This window comes from Xenopus laevis, chromosome 2L, assembly GCF_017654675.1.
Source record: "Xenopus laevis strain J_2021 chromosome 2L, Xenopus_laevis_v10.1, whole genome shotgun sequence".
Taxonomy (NCBI): domain Eukaryota; kingdom Metazoa; phylum Chordata; class Amphibia; order Anura; family Pipidae; genus Xenopus; species Xenopus laevis.
In genome coordinates this window covers 138943185-138960083 of record NC_054373.1, presented here as the reverse complement: position 1 = coordinate 138960083, position 16899 = coordinate 138943185, and the positions used below count along the sequence as shown (strand labels likewise).

Here is a 16899-nt window from a genome sequence, read left to right as displayed (position 1 = left end):
TGGGGAATCCAGCGTAAAAACACACGCGGCGATCTTTTTTCTATTGTCGCTCGAAATCGCCTAGCGAGGCAATTTCGAGCGACAGTAGAAAAAAGATCGCCGCGTGTGTTTTTACGCTGGCGATTTTTCGCGATTCCCCATAGACGCCAGCGCAAAAGTTTCCCCAGCGATTGCGGCTTAAAAGTCGCCAAAAAGTCGTCAAATCGCGGCGCTATCGCCTAGTGTGGCCTTAGCCTAAAGAGGCAATATAAAATAGCTTCCATTTTTTCCAGTGATCAGGGACACAGCCAAACCATAACAGAATGCCAGGTAGGCTTTATTGATCAATACCCTGAAGCAAAGTATATTCTAAGAACTTTTTAGCTTACTGATTTTAAAGACCTTTAAAGTCAAGTGGATCCAGTTATGTGAACCTGTAACACACACCATACATGCATTTCCCAATAGCAATCAGTTTGTTTTAAAGAGTCTACTTCAACTTAAATGGAAGCATTATCAACTGCGCTTGTGCAATTTAATACCCATATAATTGAATCAATGTGATTTGCTTGAACTCAGTGACTTCAAAATCCATAATTGGGTATAAGTGCTTATGACAACTCAATGTTATTGAAGTTTAGTGACATTGATGACAATGTGGTTGCAGTCTGCTTAAAAAACCCTATGACTTGGGACACCTATTCTTAACCGGGCACTGCTAGGCAGAATAGAGATGTGCCTAGTGCCCCCTCATGTGCATCATAGGCAAATGTATTTTCTGCCTACCCTAGTTCCATCCCTGAGCTGCAACTACATTTATAGGGATTCTGTCATGATTTTTATAGATTCAGCAATTGTACTATGGAGCACACAGGTGGTTGTGGAAAAATCAAGTCTTCTTTATTGAAAAAATGGTTTTAAAAACATCAGATCAATGTACATGTGGATATGACATCCCCCACACTTGACGCGTTTCGTGGCATCTCGCCACTTCCTCAGAAGCATAGGGAAACCCACCCCCAACACCGTTAATAAAACCCCAAGACCCAACCCCTAAAAACATTAAACCAATCAGGTCATTAATTATATAATAATGATCGACATTCTTGATCAGAAAACACAGATTTCTCTGTTTATGCCACCTACTGGTCAGGTCAGGCTAATCTGGGAAATAGAACTTTGTCACAATCTATATTAACAATGTTGCAAAAAGCTTATAAAAGACTTTTAGAAATATAACACTTAAATAGCAACATCTTATGAGTAGTCAAATGGTATAAGATATCCTGTTCTGTCACAGACTAATATAGGTCATAACGTGGGGATGAATATAGGAAAACACCAAAAAACAGTAAACTAAATATTAATCAATATTATATATATTAACGTAAAAAAATAATGATAAGTATATTATACACAATCAATACTATAAATAATATAGAAACAAAACTAAATTTTAGGAAGTACATCAATTACAAAAGCAAGAAAGCTCCCATTCTCTATTAAGCCCCCCAAAAGGCTCGGTAGTTTTTAGATAAAAGATCCAATAGGCTTCCAGCCTCAATAATTTCTGATCCAAATCACCTTTTCTTATATTTCTGGGGGGTCTATCTATAATTTGAAAAGACATACAAACGGGCCCCTGAGTATATGTTTGGCTATTGCAGATTTGGTGTCCAATCGGTCAGTTGCTGAAATATGTTCCAAAATGCGAGTGCCCACTCTTCTAATGGTTTTACCCACATATTGGGCCCCACACTTACATGTCGCCAAATAGATCACACCTTTCGACATACAGTTAAAATATTCCTTGATATCATATACAGTACCCACCACTGAACTCTGGAACTGTTTAGATATATTAATCCATGAACATGATTTACATCTTGTGCGGCCACATTTGTAGGTCCCCTTAAACTTTAGCCAAGGTTTATCCTCACTTTGTCCCTTAGACGTATATAGACTTCTAGATATATAGGATGCCAGATTCTTCCCTCTTTTATACACAAAGGAGGGTGTTTTATCTAAAAATTTAGCCAAAACAGGGTCCTGTAAAAGTATCCCCCCAATATTTATTCACACTCCTCCTGATCGAGTAAGTGTCTCGACTATAGGTGGTACAGAATCGAACAACAGGTTGTCCTCTCTGGACACGACACACACCAGAACCTCCCTCAGACTTGGACTTAGGACGCAATAATTGCTCTCTATCTGCTAATACCGCCTTATCATACGCTGTTTTGATCATATCTTCACTGTAGCCCCTTTCCGCAAAACGATCCCACAAGCGCATAGCTTGTGCATGGAAACTATCCCAAGAAGAGCAGACTCTGCGTAACCGCAAAAATTGCCCAACTGGGATGCCCCTCAAACACGCCTCTGGATGGCTGCTCTCTGCATGGAGAAGAGTATTACGAGTAATAGCCTTGCGGAAAAGGTCTGTAGAGATCTTCCCCTCATGGCTATTAAAAACTACATCCAGAAACGGTATCTCTGTCTCATTGATTTCATAGGTGAACTGTATCCCTCTAACTGTATGATTACAATACGTAACAAAGGCCGCAAAGGAGGCATCATCCCCTTCCCAAATACCAATGCAATCATCGATATATCTATAGAAGCGTATAATTTGATGTCTGTAGGGATTCTGGTCTCCAAAAATGAAGATCCTTTCCCACCAGCCCATAACCAAATTCGCATAGGTAGGAGAGAACGATGCCCCCATTGCGGCCCCACGTAACTGTAAATAAAATTGTCCATCAAAAAGAAAGTAATTAGCATTTAGTAGAAATTCAATAGCCTCCATTATTACTTCATTTTGTACCGGTGGAAAGGCTTCTGTCAGTGCCAACCAAAAACCTATAGCTTGTAAACCCATTTCGTGATCTATAGATGAGTAAAGAGAGACTACATCCATAGAAAACCATCTATAGCCCGGTTTCCATGTCACACTAGCCATCTTATTCAGACACATGGTTGTATCTCTCAAATATGTCTGTAATTTAAACACCAATGGTAATAATAGTCTATCCACATATTTCGACAAGTTCTCTGTGAGAGAGCCTATACTGGCCACTATGGGACGACCCTTCACATCCTCCAGCGATTTATGCACTTTAGGCAAAACGTGGAATATTGGAATGATCGGATCCTTGCAATGGATGAATTCAAATTCAGCCTGTCCGATCACTCCCATACTCCGTGCAAATGACAAAAGTGTTAATAATTTATGTTGGAACATACTTGTTGGATCTGAATCCAAACGTCTATACGTCTCTGTATCACCTAGTTGTCTCAAGATTTCTGATTCATAAGTGGTGGAATCCAAAACAACTACTGACCCGCCTTTGTCAGCACTTTTCACCACTATGTTAGCATTTTTACTCAAGGTTTTCAATGCTTTGTATTCCCCTCTACTTAAATTCCTTGGTTTAAGCGGAGGATTCACACCCACTTTCATCCCAATCCTTTCAATATCTCGTTGTACTAATTTATGAAAGGTATCTATATAGTTACTTTTTGATTGCATGGGGTAAAAGCTAGATGGCCTTTTCAAATTAGAGTATACCACTGGGGGATCATCAACCTGTAAGGAAACATTCTCATGGGACAAATCATCTAGATTAATCAGGGCACATTCATCTTTAAAGTCAAAAGTAATAATGGGATCTACCCAAACATCATTATTATTGCCCCCAAAACCCACGTGACTTAAATTCTGACTTCCTGGAGATCCTACATCTTCATCGATATGATTTGCACGTTAATATATATAATATTGATTAATATTTAGTTTACTGTTTTTTGGTGTTTTCCTATATTCATCCCCACGTTATGACCTATATTAGTCTGTGACAGAACAGGATATCTTATACCATTTGACTACTCATAATATGTTGCTATTTAAGTGTTATATTTCTAAAAGTCTTTTATAAGCTTTTTGCAACATTGTTAATATAGATTGTGACAAAGTTCTATTTCCCAGATTAGCCTGACCTGACCAGTAGGTGGCATAAACAGAGAAATCTGTGTTTTCTGATCAAGAATGTCGATCATTATTATATAATTAATGACCTGATTGGTTTAATGTTTTTAGGGGTTGGGTCTTGGGGTTTTATTAACGGTGTTGGGGGTGGGTTTCCCTATGCTTCTGAGGAAGTGGCGAGATGCCACGAAACGCGTCAAGTGTGGGGGATGTCATATCCACATGTACATTGATCTGATGTTTTTAAAACCATTTTTTCAATAAAGAAGACTTGATTTTTCCACAACCACCTGTGTGCTCCATAGTACAATTGCTGAATCTATATTAATTCGTCTGGATCCGGGGACGCTCACTATGTTGTAGCACGGTGGATTAGTACCCGTGGATCTAAGAGGGTGAGTGCACGCAACTTGTTAATCCACTATCCATGTCATGATTTTTATGGTTTAGTTTTTAATTCTAAATTACACGGTCTACATTGCAAATAATTCATGCTACTATTTACATTTTTTTCAAACTTGTTTTTTATTAAAGGATCTTCACATAATAGTTACATAGATATGATCAAAAATAGAAAGTATATGTCAGTTTCGTAACATTATGTTCATATAATAGACATGTTGTAATAAGAGTAGCAATAACAAATTAAACTAAACAAACAGCTCAGACAAAGTACTTTGATAATCAGAGAGAGTCCCTATATAGGATTCCGTGAATAAGAGCCTAATACACCTGTTGGTGAGATGGCTCCCGGGGGGCGCTTGACTGGTGCGTAGTTGGTCTAGTTGTTGATCACTAAGATACTGGGACGATTCCATGACCCTTGGATGTTCCGTAAGTAGCGCTGTATCGTACCAGGTTGTGTAACGAAATGTGTTTACTGTAAGGTGCCTAAGTAACATAGGTAAAGATTCTATATATGTCGACCATGTCATAAAAAATTTTTCAGTGTTCAGTTCCTTTTTAATCGTAGTTTCTAACCAGTCCATGTGAAAAATGAAATGTAATTTTTGTTTTACTACTACTACCATGGAGGGGGAATCGTTATTAAGCCACTGTTGCAGAATCGTTTTACGGGCCGCCGCAGCCAGTTTCCCCATGAAATCTTTGTCAGATTTCGAAAAACGTGCCAAAGTAGTAACGTCACTAAATAGTGCCCATTCTAATTGCGCATTAACTGGTTTACCAGTCATCTGAGCACCATAGTTAGCAACCTCCTTCCAGAAGGTCTGTAAGAAAGGGCAAGACCACAGATTATGTAATAAATCCGCGTTGGGGGAATGGCATCGGAGGCAGTTAGCAGAGGGCAGATATCCCATTTTGTGTCTTCTGATTGGAGTTAAATATGAATTATGCAATATTTGCAGAGACATTTCCTGGTACCTACTGACTGGAAGTAACTTCATAATTTTTGCATGTTGTTGGAAAATAGCGGAAGTTGTGTAATTTGGAATATCTAGGGTCCAGGCAAAACCTGGTCTTTGTATATCATCTAAGTTTATCAGTGTTCTGATCGTTTGGTACAGTTGTGACGTTGTCCGGTTCACCCGTCTATTATTCCAAAGTGAATTAAGCGGGTTAGTTTTATCAATGTCTGACATTTTCGTAATCACAGTCGTTGCGAAGTGAAGAAGTTGCAAAGTTAGGAAGACATGATGTGCTGTAAATGGAAATTTGTCCAGCAATTTAGCCTGGGAAAGGACAGTGTGATCAGTATCCATTATGTCGTGTAAATTTTGTAGCCCTTTATCTTTCCATTGCGATAAAATAGGATTTCGGACTCCTATAGGGAAATTTTCATTATCCAACCATGACAGGTAGGGAGAAACAGTCAGACAACTTTTGTTTATTCCTGACCGCCCACCAAGCCTTGTATGTGTCAATAAACATAGAATTATCACGTAATGAGATAGGGATTTTGTGAAGTGGCAAATGTAGGGCATAATTGAGGGAGTGATTATACGCTGTGTAGGAATCTAGAGATGTTGTGGTATAAAGATCCCTGTTTAGAACCCAATCTCCAGCATAACGGAGGAGTGCTGCTTCATTATACTCCCTGATATTCGGGAGGTTAGTTCCACCTAAATGTTTAGGCTGCTGTAGTTTAAAGAGACTAATCCTTGAGCGCTTTTTATTCCAAATGAACAGTCGAAATGCTTGATGCAGTTTTTTTAGATCTGCATTCTTTATGTGATAAGGTAACATCTGCAGCGGATATAGCAATTTGGGAAAAAGGATCATTTTGATAAAGTGTATCTTACCTAGAAACGTCAGGTTAGTATGTTTCCATTGATTTATCTCCCGCAGAATGGTATCTATTATCGACCATATATTCAAGGCATAGGTATCTTTATGATGTGATGGCAATCTAATACCGAGATATTTGATACTATGCGTGGTTTTCTTAAAAGGGAAGTGAGAGAGCCAATCCGCCAGGTCCGAATGACACAGCTGCAAAGCTTCGGTTTTATCTAAATTAATCTGAAAACCTGCAACGGTACCAAACCTTTCGATTAGTTGCAAGATTATTGGGATATCCGTTTTAGGCTGTCCAAGGAACAGTAGGATATCGTCAGCAAATGCCGTGACCTGCAATCTTGAATGGCCTATTACGACACCATGCAGGTCTTGGTGTCGCAACAAGTGCCTTAGTAATGGGTCAAGTGCCACATTAAAGAGGAGAGGCGATAACGGACAGCCTTGGCGTGTACCCCTATGAATTTGGAATCTGTCCGAATTGACATTGTTCACAGTCACAAATGTAGTAGGTGTCAAATATAAATTTTAAACAGGTTAAGCATATGTATGCCAAAATACTATTTACATTTTTATTATTGAACCAACAATTGTTTTTAAGCTACAATATTGGTGTGGAGGCAGCCATCTCAGTACATTGTGCCTGATCCTGAGCTTTGAGAAGGAGCCAGCACTTAGAGGGGTGGTTCACCTTCAAACAACTAGTTGGTTTCAGATAGATCACCAGAAATAACAACTTTTCCCATTGACTTTCCATTTTCTATGTGTGACTGTTTTTCTAATATTGTAAAGTAGTGTAAAGTCATTTTTCACCTTCTGAAGCAGCTCTGGGGGGGGGGGGTTACCGACCCTGTCAACTGTTCTAAATGGATACATTTAGTTGATAAATTTTTTATCCGTGTCCCTGCTAAGCAGAATCTCTGAGTTTCATTACAGGCAGTTGTTAGAATTGATACAGTCTGCGCCTGAATTACTGAGCTGCCAGACTCAAACACCAGAGACAGGGACATTCAACTTTAAACTTAGATTTTGGAAAAACAGTAAAAACAAATAATGGAAGGTAATTGAAAAAAGTCTTTATTTCCGGGGAACAATCTAAAAACAACTGAATTGAAAAAAAGTGTTTTGAAGGTGAACATCCCCTTGAAGAATGGAACTGCTTTGATACAGCTATTGTTTCTCCCCTTCCCATTGTATTATACCACGACATGGGTCGTGTTTGCAGTGCTAAAAGCGATAAACACGAGAATAGCCCCAAGCAGGAAAAAAGCAGGGGTTTTCCTGCTTTGGTGCTATTCTTATATCTAACCACTAGGTGAGGAATTTTAGCAATGCAAACCAATATTTCAGCATTGGTGTCGCATAACTCCTATCTGGTTAGCTGCCCATTGTTCTGTTGATAGGCTGCTGATGGGCTGCTGTGTTGGGAAGAGAGGGGGTTTATAATCAGCACAACTTGAAGTGTAGCAGTAAAGAGTGACTGAATTTTTTGAGAGCGCAATCACATGACCTGAATGCTCCTGGGAAACTGACAATATGTCTAGCCCCATGCCATATTTCAAAATTAAATTTAAAAAAAATCTGTTTGCTCTTTTAAAAAATGGATTTCAGTGCAGTTCAGAGCAGCACTTTTAACTGGTGCATTTTGAAAAAAAAAAAAAATCATGTTTTCCCACTTCTGCGTAGACCTACTCAGGCCAAAGGAACAATGTTATTTGGACATTTCTTTCATGATGCAAAATTTTATATATCTGAAAATGAAAGTCACACAAAAAAAAACATATTTCAGTGTTCTCCCCTGAAAAATTGTTTGATAGGTAGGAAAAAATAAAATAGCCAGTAAAGGAAATATAATAATAATAATAATAATAATAATAATAATAATAATAGTGCTAAAAATATATTATAATCTAATTAACTCCTTTCAGCAAGCATTAAAAAGAGAAAGTATGCTGAATTTATGGATTAAAAAAATAAAGGTTTTGAACCTACGTTTAAACAGTAGACACATAAGTGCTGAAATCATTAAAGGAACAATTCAGTGTAAAAATAAAACCTGGGTAACTAGATAGGCTGTGCACAATAAACAAAATGTTTCTAATATAGTTAGTTAGCCAAAAATGTAAGGCTGCAGTGACTGGATGTCTAATATTATAACAGAACAGAACCCAACTTTTAAGCTCTTTAGTGAGCAACTTGAAGGGAGTCCCAGGGGACATAACTGTTCAGGGAGTTTTCTTTTGATCCTAGGCATTCAGCTCAGATTCAAAAGAAAATGGTTATGACCCATATGCCCCCCTTATGGCACTGATTGGTTACTGCCTGGTAACCAATCAGTGGAAACCAAGAGACCTGCAAAGCAGAAAGTAGTTTTCTGGCTATTATGTTACACATCCAGTCACTCCAGCTTTTATACGTTACATTTTTGGCTAACTAACTTTATTAGAAACATTTTTTATTTTACACAGCCTATCTATTTATCCAGTTTTTATTTTTACACTGAGCAATTCCTTTAAGTGAATAAGAATACACATCAAGATCAGTAATAGCCAGGTATCAAGAGAAACAGGCAGAAAACATTTGGTCGTTGTTACAGAGCTTGAACACAAACCTCTAATAAGGGCAAGAAACTCAATAGTGCATCAGCCAGTAGACCTGGTTAAGTGCTTAGCTAGCTGTATTGACTCTTAACATTCCTATTACCAACAGAATTCAGTTCATAATCATCAATTTTTCAGTTGTATGGCTTTCACCAAAATTGTTATCAGACATATTGTGAATATACTGGCACAGGCTACCAATGTAGACAATCCTTCATATACAAGAATCTGGTTTTGGACAATGTTTGGCCACTTTAACTCTGCTAATTTGTAGGCAAACACAACTGCTGCTATACAAATAGCAAAAAGGTATGTTATAAGTAAGATTTGTCATGCAGGTATATGCCATTTCTTTCTCAGAGGAAAGAACCAAGCTTTTGACAAACCCTGTTGGTTATATGGCACTATGTCACTTGAGCCCTGGCAATAAGAGGGCCACATACATAAAACAAGGTAGTGTTTTACAGTCATACAAAAAAGCCTATTGTTCATTAGCAGGAATCAAAAATAAGCAATTAAGTAGATGAGCCACAAGAAATATACTTCCTCATTACAGCTTCTCAGAAAATCCCTATGCAAAATACCTTCTGAACAAATTTGAATTGACTTAACTCTAATTGTTTTCATCGTGCCCAGTTCTGAATTAACAGGAGGTGGAGTTTCCCAAATACCCAAGTTAATTTTGTTGGCTACAGTGACATTCTGGAAAGTTATTAGTCTAAATTATGCTGCTGTGATGAGGCATAAAAGAGCCAAAATCACACACAAGTCCTGAAAGTCCCCTGAAAGTGCTACAAAAGTGCTTGCACAATGGCTAGTTAGCATTTCATTTAGAAGCTTACCGTGAAGCTGCACTCATGGTTTCTCTGCAGTATGTACCTTAATTGCAAATTAGTATGTGGAAAATATATGGTTCATGCCCTAAAAGAGTAAGATAAGAACTATAAAAGATAACAAAATGTTTCAAAATTAGTTCAGAAAACATATATCATATTGAATATTAAGATCATAAGATACCAAAATGTGGCTTCCCTATTTATTCCTAGCACAGCCTCTTTTTTCACTCCTTGAAACCAACACAACAAATTGTAGAACCGGCACTCTCACTCTCTAGAACAAAAGATGTGGCAGTGAAGGTTGCACTGTGGCATCAAATAAGGTCAAATATTACTCTAAATTGTAATAAATTAATGAAGTACACATTGTCCTTTTGAGCTTTTTATTACTGCTTTTGCTTTTCCAACACTTTACCCCTTCACAGCTAAAAATAAATAAATAAATGTAATTAAACCCTTTTTTAGTTTTTTTGCTTTAGATAGAAATGACCCCCAAAGGCTTTGGTGGCAATGTAAAAATATGTCCTTATTTATAATAGATCTAGCAACCAATTTGTACATAGCATTTATCGGTGAACTATCTGAAACCCTTGGGTAAACTCTGCACTTTTTAATTACTATATCCTATAACTAAAGTGTTCAGGAGCACCTCCATTTAAGAAGCAGATACACATCCGCCAAAAAAGAGGCTGCTCATTTTATCAGTTCCACACTTTCTATTGCTAGTAAGAGCTAGAACATAATCTATTTTCAGTTGGAATAAAACTACAAGGCAAACAACAATTAATCTTCTCAGGGCTCAACAGTTCTACTTCAATAGCCAACGTTTGCTATACATGGTTAGATTTGTTTGGGAAGCCAACACCTTTGCATAATTCTGTTCGTACATGTCACTCAGACTGCTGAGTATGCAAGGAATTTCTGTTCTGCTTCCGGAATAACAGAAAAGTGATGGGATGAGGCCAATTGCACATATTATCATATATATTTTATCCGTTTCTCAGCAAAATTCTGTGCAATGGAAACAGTTGGCAGATCTCCTCAACAGTCTCTAGGTGACTTCTGCTCCACAATCCATCCCTAAGGGTAAAACTACAGGAGATTGTGATCAGATTTTGTGGGTCAGATTTTATCTGATCATGCGACAGCACCAGATGTGTAAAGGTGGCCATACAAGGGCAGATTAAAGCTGCAGATATTGGAAAAATCGGATCCTCCTATAGCTAGAATGTAAAGTCGGATCAGATCAAGTTGGTGTCGTTTGTTCATGCATCTACAACATTGTATTTCAACGGGAAGAAATTCAGTCAGACACCATCAGATTTTATCTTGTCAGATGAAGACGACATTGATGTGCAGGCCGGCCGCACATCAATAAACAAAAAATTTTCTTCCACGATTTTAAAGCTATTTTGTATTTTCTGCACTGCTGGGGCCGACTACACATACCAACGACACAATGTAGCTGCAGCTGTCACAGGACTTCTCCAGTCATTGCTCCTATTCCCACAATGCCTTGCATATTCTGTGATTAACAGACCTCAGATGAGGATGAATCACTGAAGCAAGCAAAGTATTGTGGGAACTGGAGTCTTGGATGGAGGAGAGATGACTATTTTTTACACAGCTGCACGGTTTCATGTAGTCAGGATGAGAAAAAGAAGAACAAGAATAAGGGACAAGAATAAGTCTGCTTTTAACAGCAGTTACATTTACAAATAATTTTTAATGAAGGCTTCTTCAAATTACAATTCATTTCATTAGGCTGCATACATAGGTAGCACTAAACTAAAAATACACATATACATGGATTCAATTTGTTTTAAATGTTTGTAGTATTTGGGTAGAGTTTCCCTTTAAATGGGTTATCTTGTGGCAACACGTGCATTTTTACATGGTTTCAAAAATCTAATTTTCCGGCCATTTGAAATTCTTGGAAATGATTATTACAGTATTATTTTGCTTAATCCCTTTGGGTTCAAGTAGTCTTACTGCATGATGGATGTTTCATCCAGAAAATTATCCTTTTAATGGGAAAAATTATTGCATTTTAACAATTTAAATTTAAACAGTAGTGAAAGAGCCAACTCTTAATCCCAGAAATGTTTTGCCACTGACAGCAAATGGAGTCACTAAACTGTGTATTTATAGCTTTCCAGCTGGAATGTTAGTTTCAGGGATTACTGCAGTGGTGGCTAGGCCCATACTCACAATAATCAAACTGGCTCTTTGCACACTGCACCACAGCTTCACTGATCTACTCACTACAGACAGCAAACCAACGATAACCAATATTACATGATATTTGAGGTTTATCTGTGGAAAGGAACCCAGTATTCATGTAGTTTGCTACGGTCAGCCGTCTAGAAAAGAAAACAAGCAAGCACATATGGGTTCAATGGAAACCAATCACTTGATCTGAGGAACGGTGACATATACACAGTTACAGGGCAGGTTACAGGGTATTTGCTTTGGAACGTTATCTTTCCAGAATATAGCGCCATTCCTTGAAAAAAATACTCTTCAAAATATTAATGTTCATTAAGGGGGTTATTTAATAAACCTCAAATGTATCTGGTCTGACTTTTTGGGATAAAAACTTGAATTTTTCATTAAAAAATAAAAAACTTTTTTTATTATACCCGATGCTGCAAAAAGCGAGGTCCTGTATAAGTCAATGATAGAGGCACTTATCCCAATTTGAAGACATAGTGGTTTGCGCTGGGTTGAGCCTGCTAATCCAAACAAATTTGGGGTTTTAGAGAAAAACCACAAAAAAAAATTGAGTGATTCTTGGGGAAAAAGTAAAAAAAAATAGGACGATTCGGTTTTCCTTTGATTTTAATTTGGTTTTCAGGTTTTTTAATTAATAAATAAGGTCAAATCCGTTGGTTGTGGGGTTTTTTTATAATAAAATAATGACATAAATTCTGAGTTTAGTAAATAATGCACTAAAAGTTCTCTATGGGTCATGTTAATCATTTTTTGCTCATGGGTCTGCTTTTTTTAAGTATTTGTTAAATGAAGATCCTAAACCTGACTGTCCCTTCTCAACCTGTCAATTAGTTTCTAATGCTTATTGATGACTGTTGCAAAATATGGCAGCCCCTTCATATTGGAACAAGGGGGATCAGATGTTAAATGTAACGTTAAAGCATCAGGCAAATACTTTTATGGCAAAATTATAAATTGCATGCAAAGACAATGTTATGATATATGGTAATAAAATAAAAGTTTGATTTCTGGTGCCAGTATTTCTTTAAAGCCAACCAAAAAATATTTAACATAAAAAACCCAAAATATTGTGGAATTTTGCCAGTTTAGCTACAATCAAGTACAAAGTTCTACAGTCGTATTAGTAAAGTAATAAAAGCAATTAAAGAAAAAAAACTGAAAATGTGTCTATTTAATTAGGACTGGAGCTGTCTTGGTAGCGGATTTATGAATAATACATGCTACAACTGTATAAAGGACACAGTGATGGAGAAGGTGACAATTTTCTCTTATCAAGAAAAAAAAAAAAAATTATATATATATATATATATATATATATATATATATATATATATATACACACACACACACACACACACACACACACACACACACACACACACACAGGGGGTAGGTGCCAGGACTATCGGTCTCTCTAAAGGTTGAATATAAGGAATATAACGAGGTGATAAGAGTTCCATTAAACAGCTAAATATTATGATTAAAGGGTTTTCGGTGTGCCAAACATAGCATTAGCAGAGTATGTGTGCTGAATGTAAGCAATGGGTGTAGGTGAGAATATTTCCTATGCTGGACTTGAGAAAATTAGAAAGTGGGTAATAGGAATAGGCTGCAACTGTTTTACTCACTACTAGTCATCTGAGTGATAGACTAGCTGTCTATGGCTGACTGGGGCAGGGGTATTTTTTTTCACTTGGAACCATGCCTAAATAGGATAACTGAACAGAGTAAATATGGTATAAACATGGTTTTGCTATGCCTGGTATATTTACTCCACTTATTTTGTGCCCACTTCTTGTTACAGCTCTCTCCTCAGTGGAATACCTTCTTGGCAGCCACTCTCCCAAGTCCCAACTCTTGTAGCAAACTGCTGCTGACATGCAAATTGCATGTGTCTTGATCCTACATGCTAAAGTTAGTACAGTAAAACATGCAAAGGACTAGTGATGATGTATTCTGTTCATTTCATCAGCAGGCGACCCATAGAAATTCCTAAAACACTGAATGGGTATCCAATTGCACAAGGATTCACCAGGAAACATTCTGCTACTCCAAAATCTTTCTTTCAAAATAGTATATAAACTGCTATAAGTATGATAGATAGATGTAAGGGAAACAAGTTTGGTAATGATTTTCTAAATGTTAAATACTAGGTACGCAGTTAGCAGTTGGTGCTGTTCTATCAGTTCGTAGGGGAAACGTATCTGAAGGCTAAGGGTGGGTGACAACAGACTCCTAAATTCTACATATAAGGGACACAGTGAAATTTGATGCTTTCTGAAAGGGACAGGGGATTATTTGAACTTAAATCAGGGGATGTCAGACACAAGGTTACCATTGTAAAAATCTTTACATTGCATCATCTTAAATAATAGATACAGTTGAAGGGTTTGTGCTTTATATAAGTGATACAGTAAAGGAGCAGGTAACACAATATGAATGCTGAATAAATAGGATACACTAAGTATGATGGCAATGCACTGGCTGCCTCTTCCTTCCAAATGCTGAATAATAGAGATAAAGCCATGTATGCAATGGATATAGTTAGAGAACAAGTGGAAATGTGATATGAAGGACATATAAGTGATACAATAATAATAGGTTGTACAATACTGTCTTCGCTTTAAAGAGATACAAGTCTGTTCTTTTCTCTCTGAATTCAGTGATCTAGACGCCAGGTGAGACCACTGTCTTGCCTCTGAATGGTTGATAAGAGGATACCGAAGGGAAAAAAAAAAAAAAGACTATTCTCCTGAATGCTCTGCATTTTTCTAAATTCTAAGCACACAGATATACAGTCAGAACTTTGGTAAGAATGGTCTCTCTAAAAATTCTGTATAGGTATTCAAGAACAAAGGAAATAGGCAAGACCCTTCTCCTTGAATGCTCAGTAAAAGGAAAGAGATAACAGGTGTTAATGTTGTTATTTCTGTACACTCTTTACATGAATATTGTCAGAGGGCATGTAAAGATAAAGACTGTTCCTGAATGCAATACATACAGGCACAAAAGGCGGGAAGGATGTTTCTTGCTAAATACTTTGCACACATACTGTATTTAGTCAGAGGGCAGGTAAGACCATCTTTATGCCCTACATATGGGTACAATCAGAAAGAAGGAAGGCTGTTCTTGCTGAATTCTCTGCACATGAACTTTATATAGTCAGAGTGCAGGTAAGGGAGTCTGAATGCCCTACATATGGGTACAATCAGAAGGAAGGTAGGTCATGCTGAATCTCTGCACCCATATTGTATATAGTCAGAGTGTAGGTAAGACCACCTGAATGCCCTACATATGGGTACAATCAGAAGAAAGGAAGGCTGTACCTGCTGAATTCTCTGCACACATGAGATCAGGTAAGACAGTGTGAATGTCCTACATGAGTACAATCAGAAGGAAGGAAGGCTGTAACTGCTGAATTCTCTACACATATTTGTATATAGTCAGAGGGCAGAGAGACTATCTCAATGCCCTACATATGGGTACAATAAGAAGGAAGGAAGGAAGGCTGTACCTGATGAATACTCTGCACACATATTATATGTAGAGATGTATAGACAGTGCAAATGTCTTACATATGAGTACAACCAGAAGGAAGGCTGTTCTTGCTGAATTCTCTGCACATATACATATATAGTCAGAAGGCAGAATCTAAATGCCCTACATATGGGTACAATCAGAAGGAAGGAAGAAAGGCTGTACCTGCTGAATACTCTGCAAACATACTGTATATAGTCAGAGGGAGAGAGTAAGATTATTTGGAGAAGGATCCCTGTGAACACTCCATATAGAAGACAAGTGTTTGTGCTGGAGATGAGCTGCTTCTTGACATTACTACCTTATTCCCCAGGTGTCGCGCACAGTCTGGGATTGGCGAGGAAGTTTCTGCTGATTATTGGCCGGATATTTACAGGGGCCTCTGAGCGACACGGCAGGAGCTACAGTTGCCAAAATCCCCGCCGCCCCGCGCAATGAGCACAGTCACACGTACACCCGGGAGCCCCGTGCACTTACCAGCTCTTCCCAAACTGGGCTCCGGCGGCTGTAGGGGTAGATATTCTCCATCATTCCCAGGCAGCTCGGCACCGATCACACGGGCAATTCCTAGCAAATTGCGGCTGGTTAGCGAGGAGAGGGCTCCCTTCCGCTACTGTATCTCTTCACTAGCACCGGCTCCTCTGTGTCTCTGTCATTGTGAAAGTAACTCTTCTCCTCTCTCCTTCTTTACACGTGTCCCCTCCTCCTCCTGTGTCTTCCCGCCTCCTCTCCTTCTCCCCTGCCCCTGTCTGGGCGCATCCCATCGGCTCCCTCCCTCCTATTGACTGGGACGCAACCACTGTCCTGGCACCCCCGCAGTACAAGATAGCTTCACTTCAGTGCAGCGTCTTCCCGGGGTTCTTAGGGTCACAGCAGGGGCAGCTTGAGGGCTGTGTATGTTACAGTACAAAGGATATCTTGTATAAGAATCGTCAGGTATCTGTAGTATGTGTCAGGGAGGTGCAACGTGCAGCCCCCCCAACTCTTGTTGCACTGCGCTTGTAAGGTTACCTGATTGGAAAAATAAGCCATTGCATCTAATTAATACATATCAACTAAGTGCAGCCCATCCAGCTGGATTTACTAGTAGTGTTACACATGTGCTGGGAACTTTATAGTAATTACCAGCATCCCTCAGGCAGCTGAATTAAGCCAACTATATTTATACCCAATCACTTGATAATCTGCCCCCTGTGCCAGTCAGTTGGAGCAGTACATTCTGATCATCCTGGCTTGCAGGACTGTGCTGCCCACACTGTTCTCATGCACTACAAATAGCAGCATTATCCATCCACAATGGAAGTTGGTACATTTTTTTCTATGAAAAGGAGCACAGTCCTGAGGGCAGTGACCTAAACCAACAGACATTTGCATTTATGACACTAAAATGCCCATATGTACTGACAGATGTTACCTGCCATCATGACCCTACTGAAGCAAGTTGGCATCATAGCTGCCTCTTTCTGAGTGG

At 38.5% G+C, this 16899-nt stretch overlaps 1 protein-coding gene across 2 annotated transcripts in view; it reads right to left on the bottom strand.

Annotated features, from left to right (window-relative positions):
- The window catches only part of LOC108707541 (diacylglycerol kinase eta), a 157941-nt gene extending 141473 nt beyond the window's left edge, over positions 1–16468 (bottom strand). Inside the window, exon 1 of one of the 2 annotated variants that reach the window (XM_041582467.1) lies at positions 15906–16468. In XM_041582467.1, coding sequence (XP_041438401.1) covers positions 15906–15959 — 54 coding nt within the window. In that variant the 5' untranslated portion in view covers positions 15960–16468. The remainder of the gene's footprint in view (positions 1–15905) is intronic. The other variant, XM_041582468.1, reaches the window with a different exon arrangement.
- Between the last annotated feature and the right edge of the window lie 431 nt (positions 16469–16899).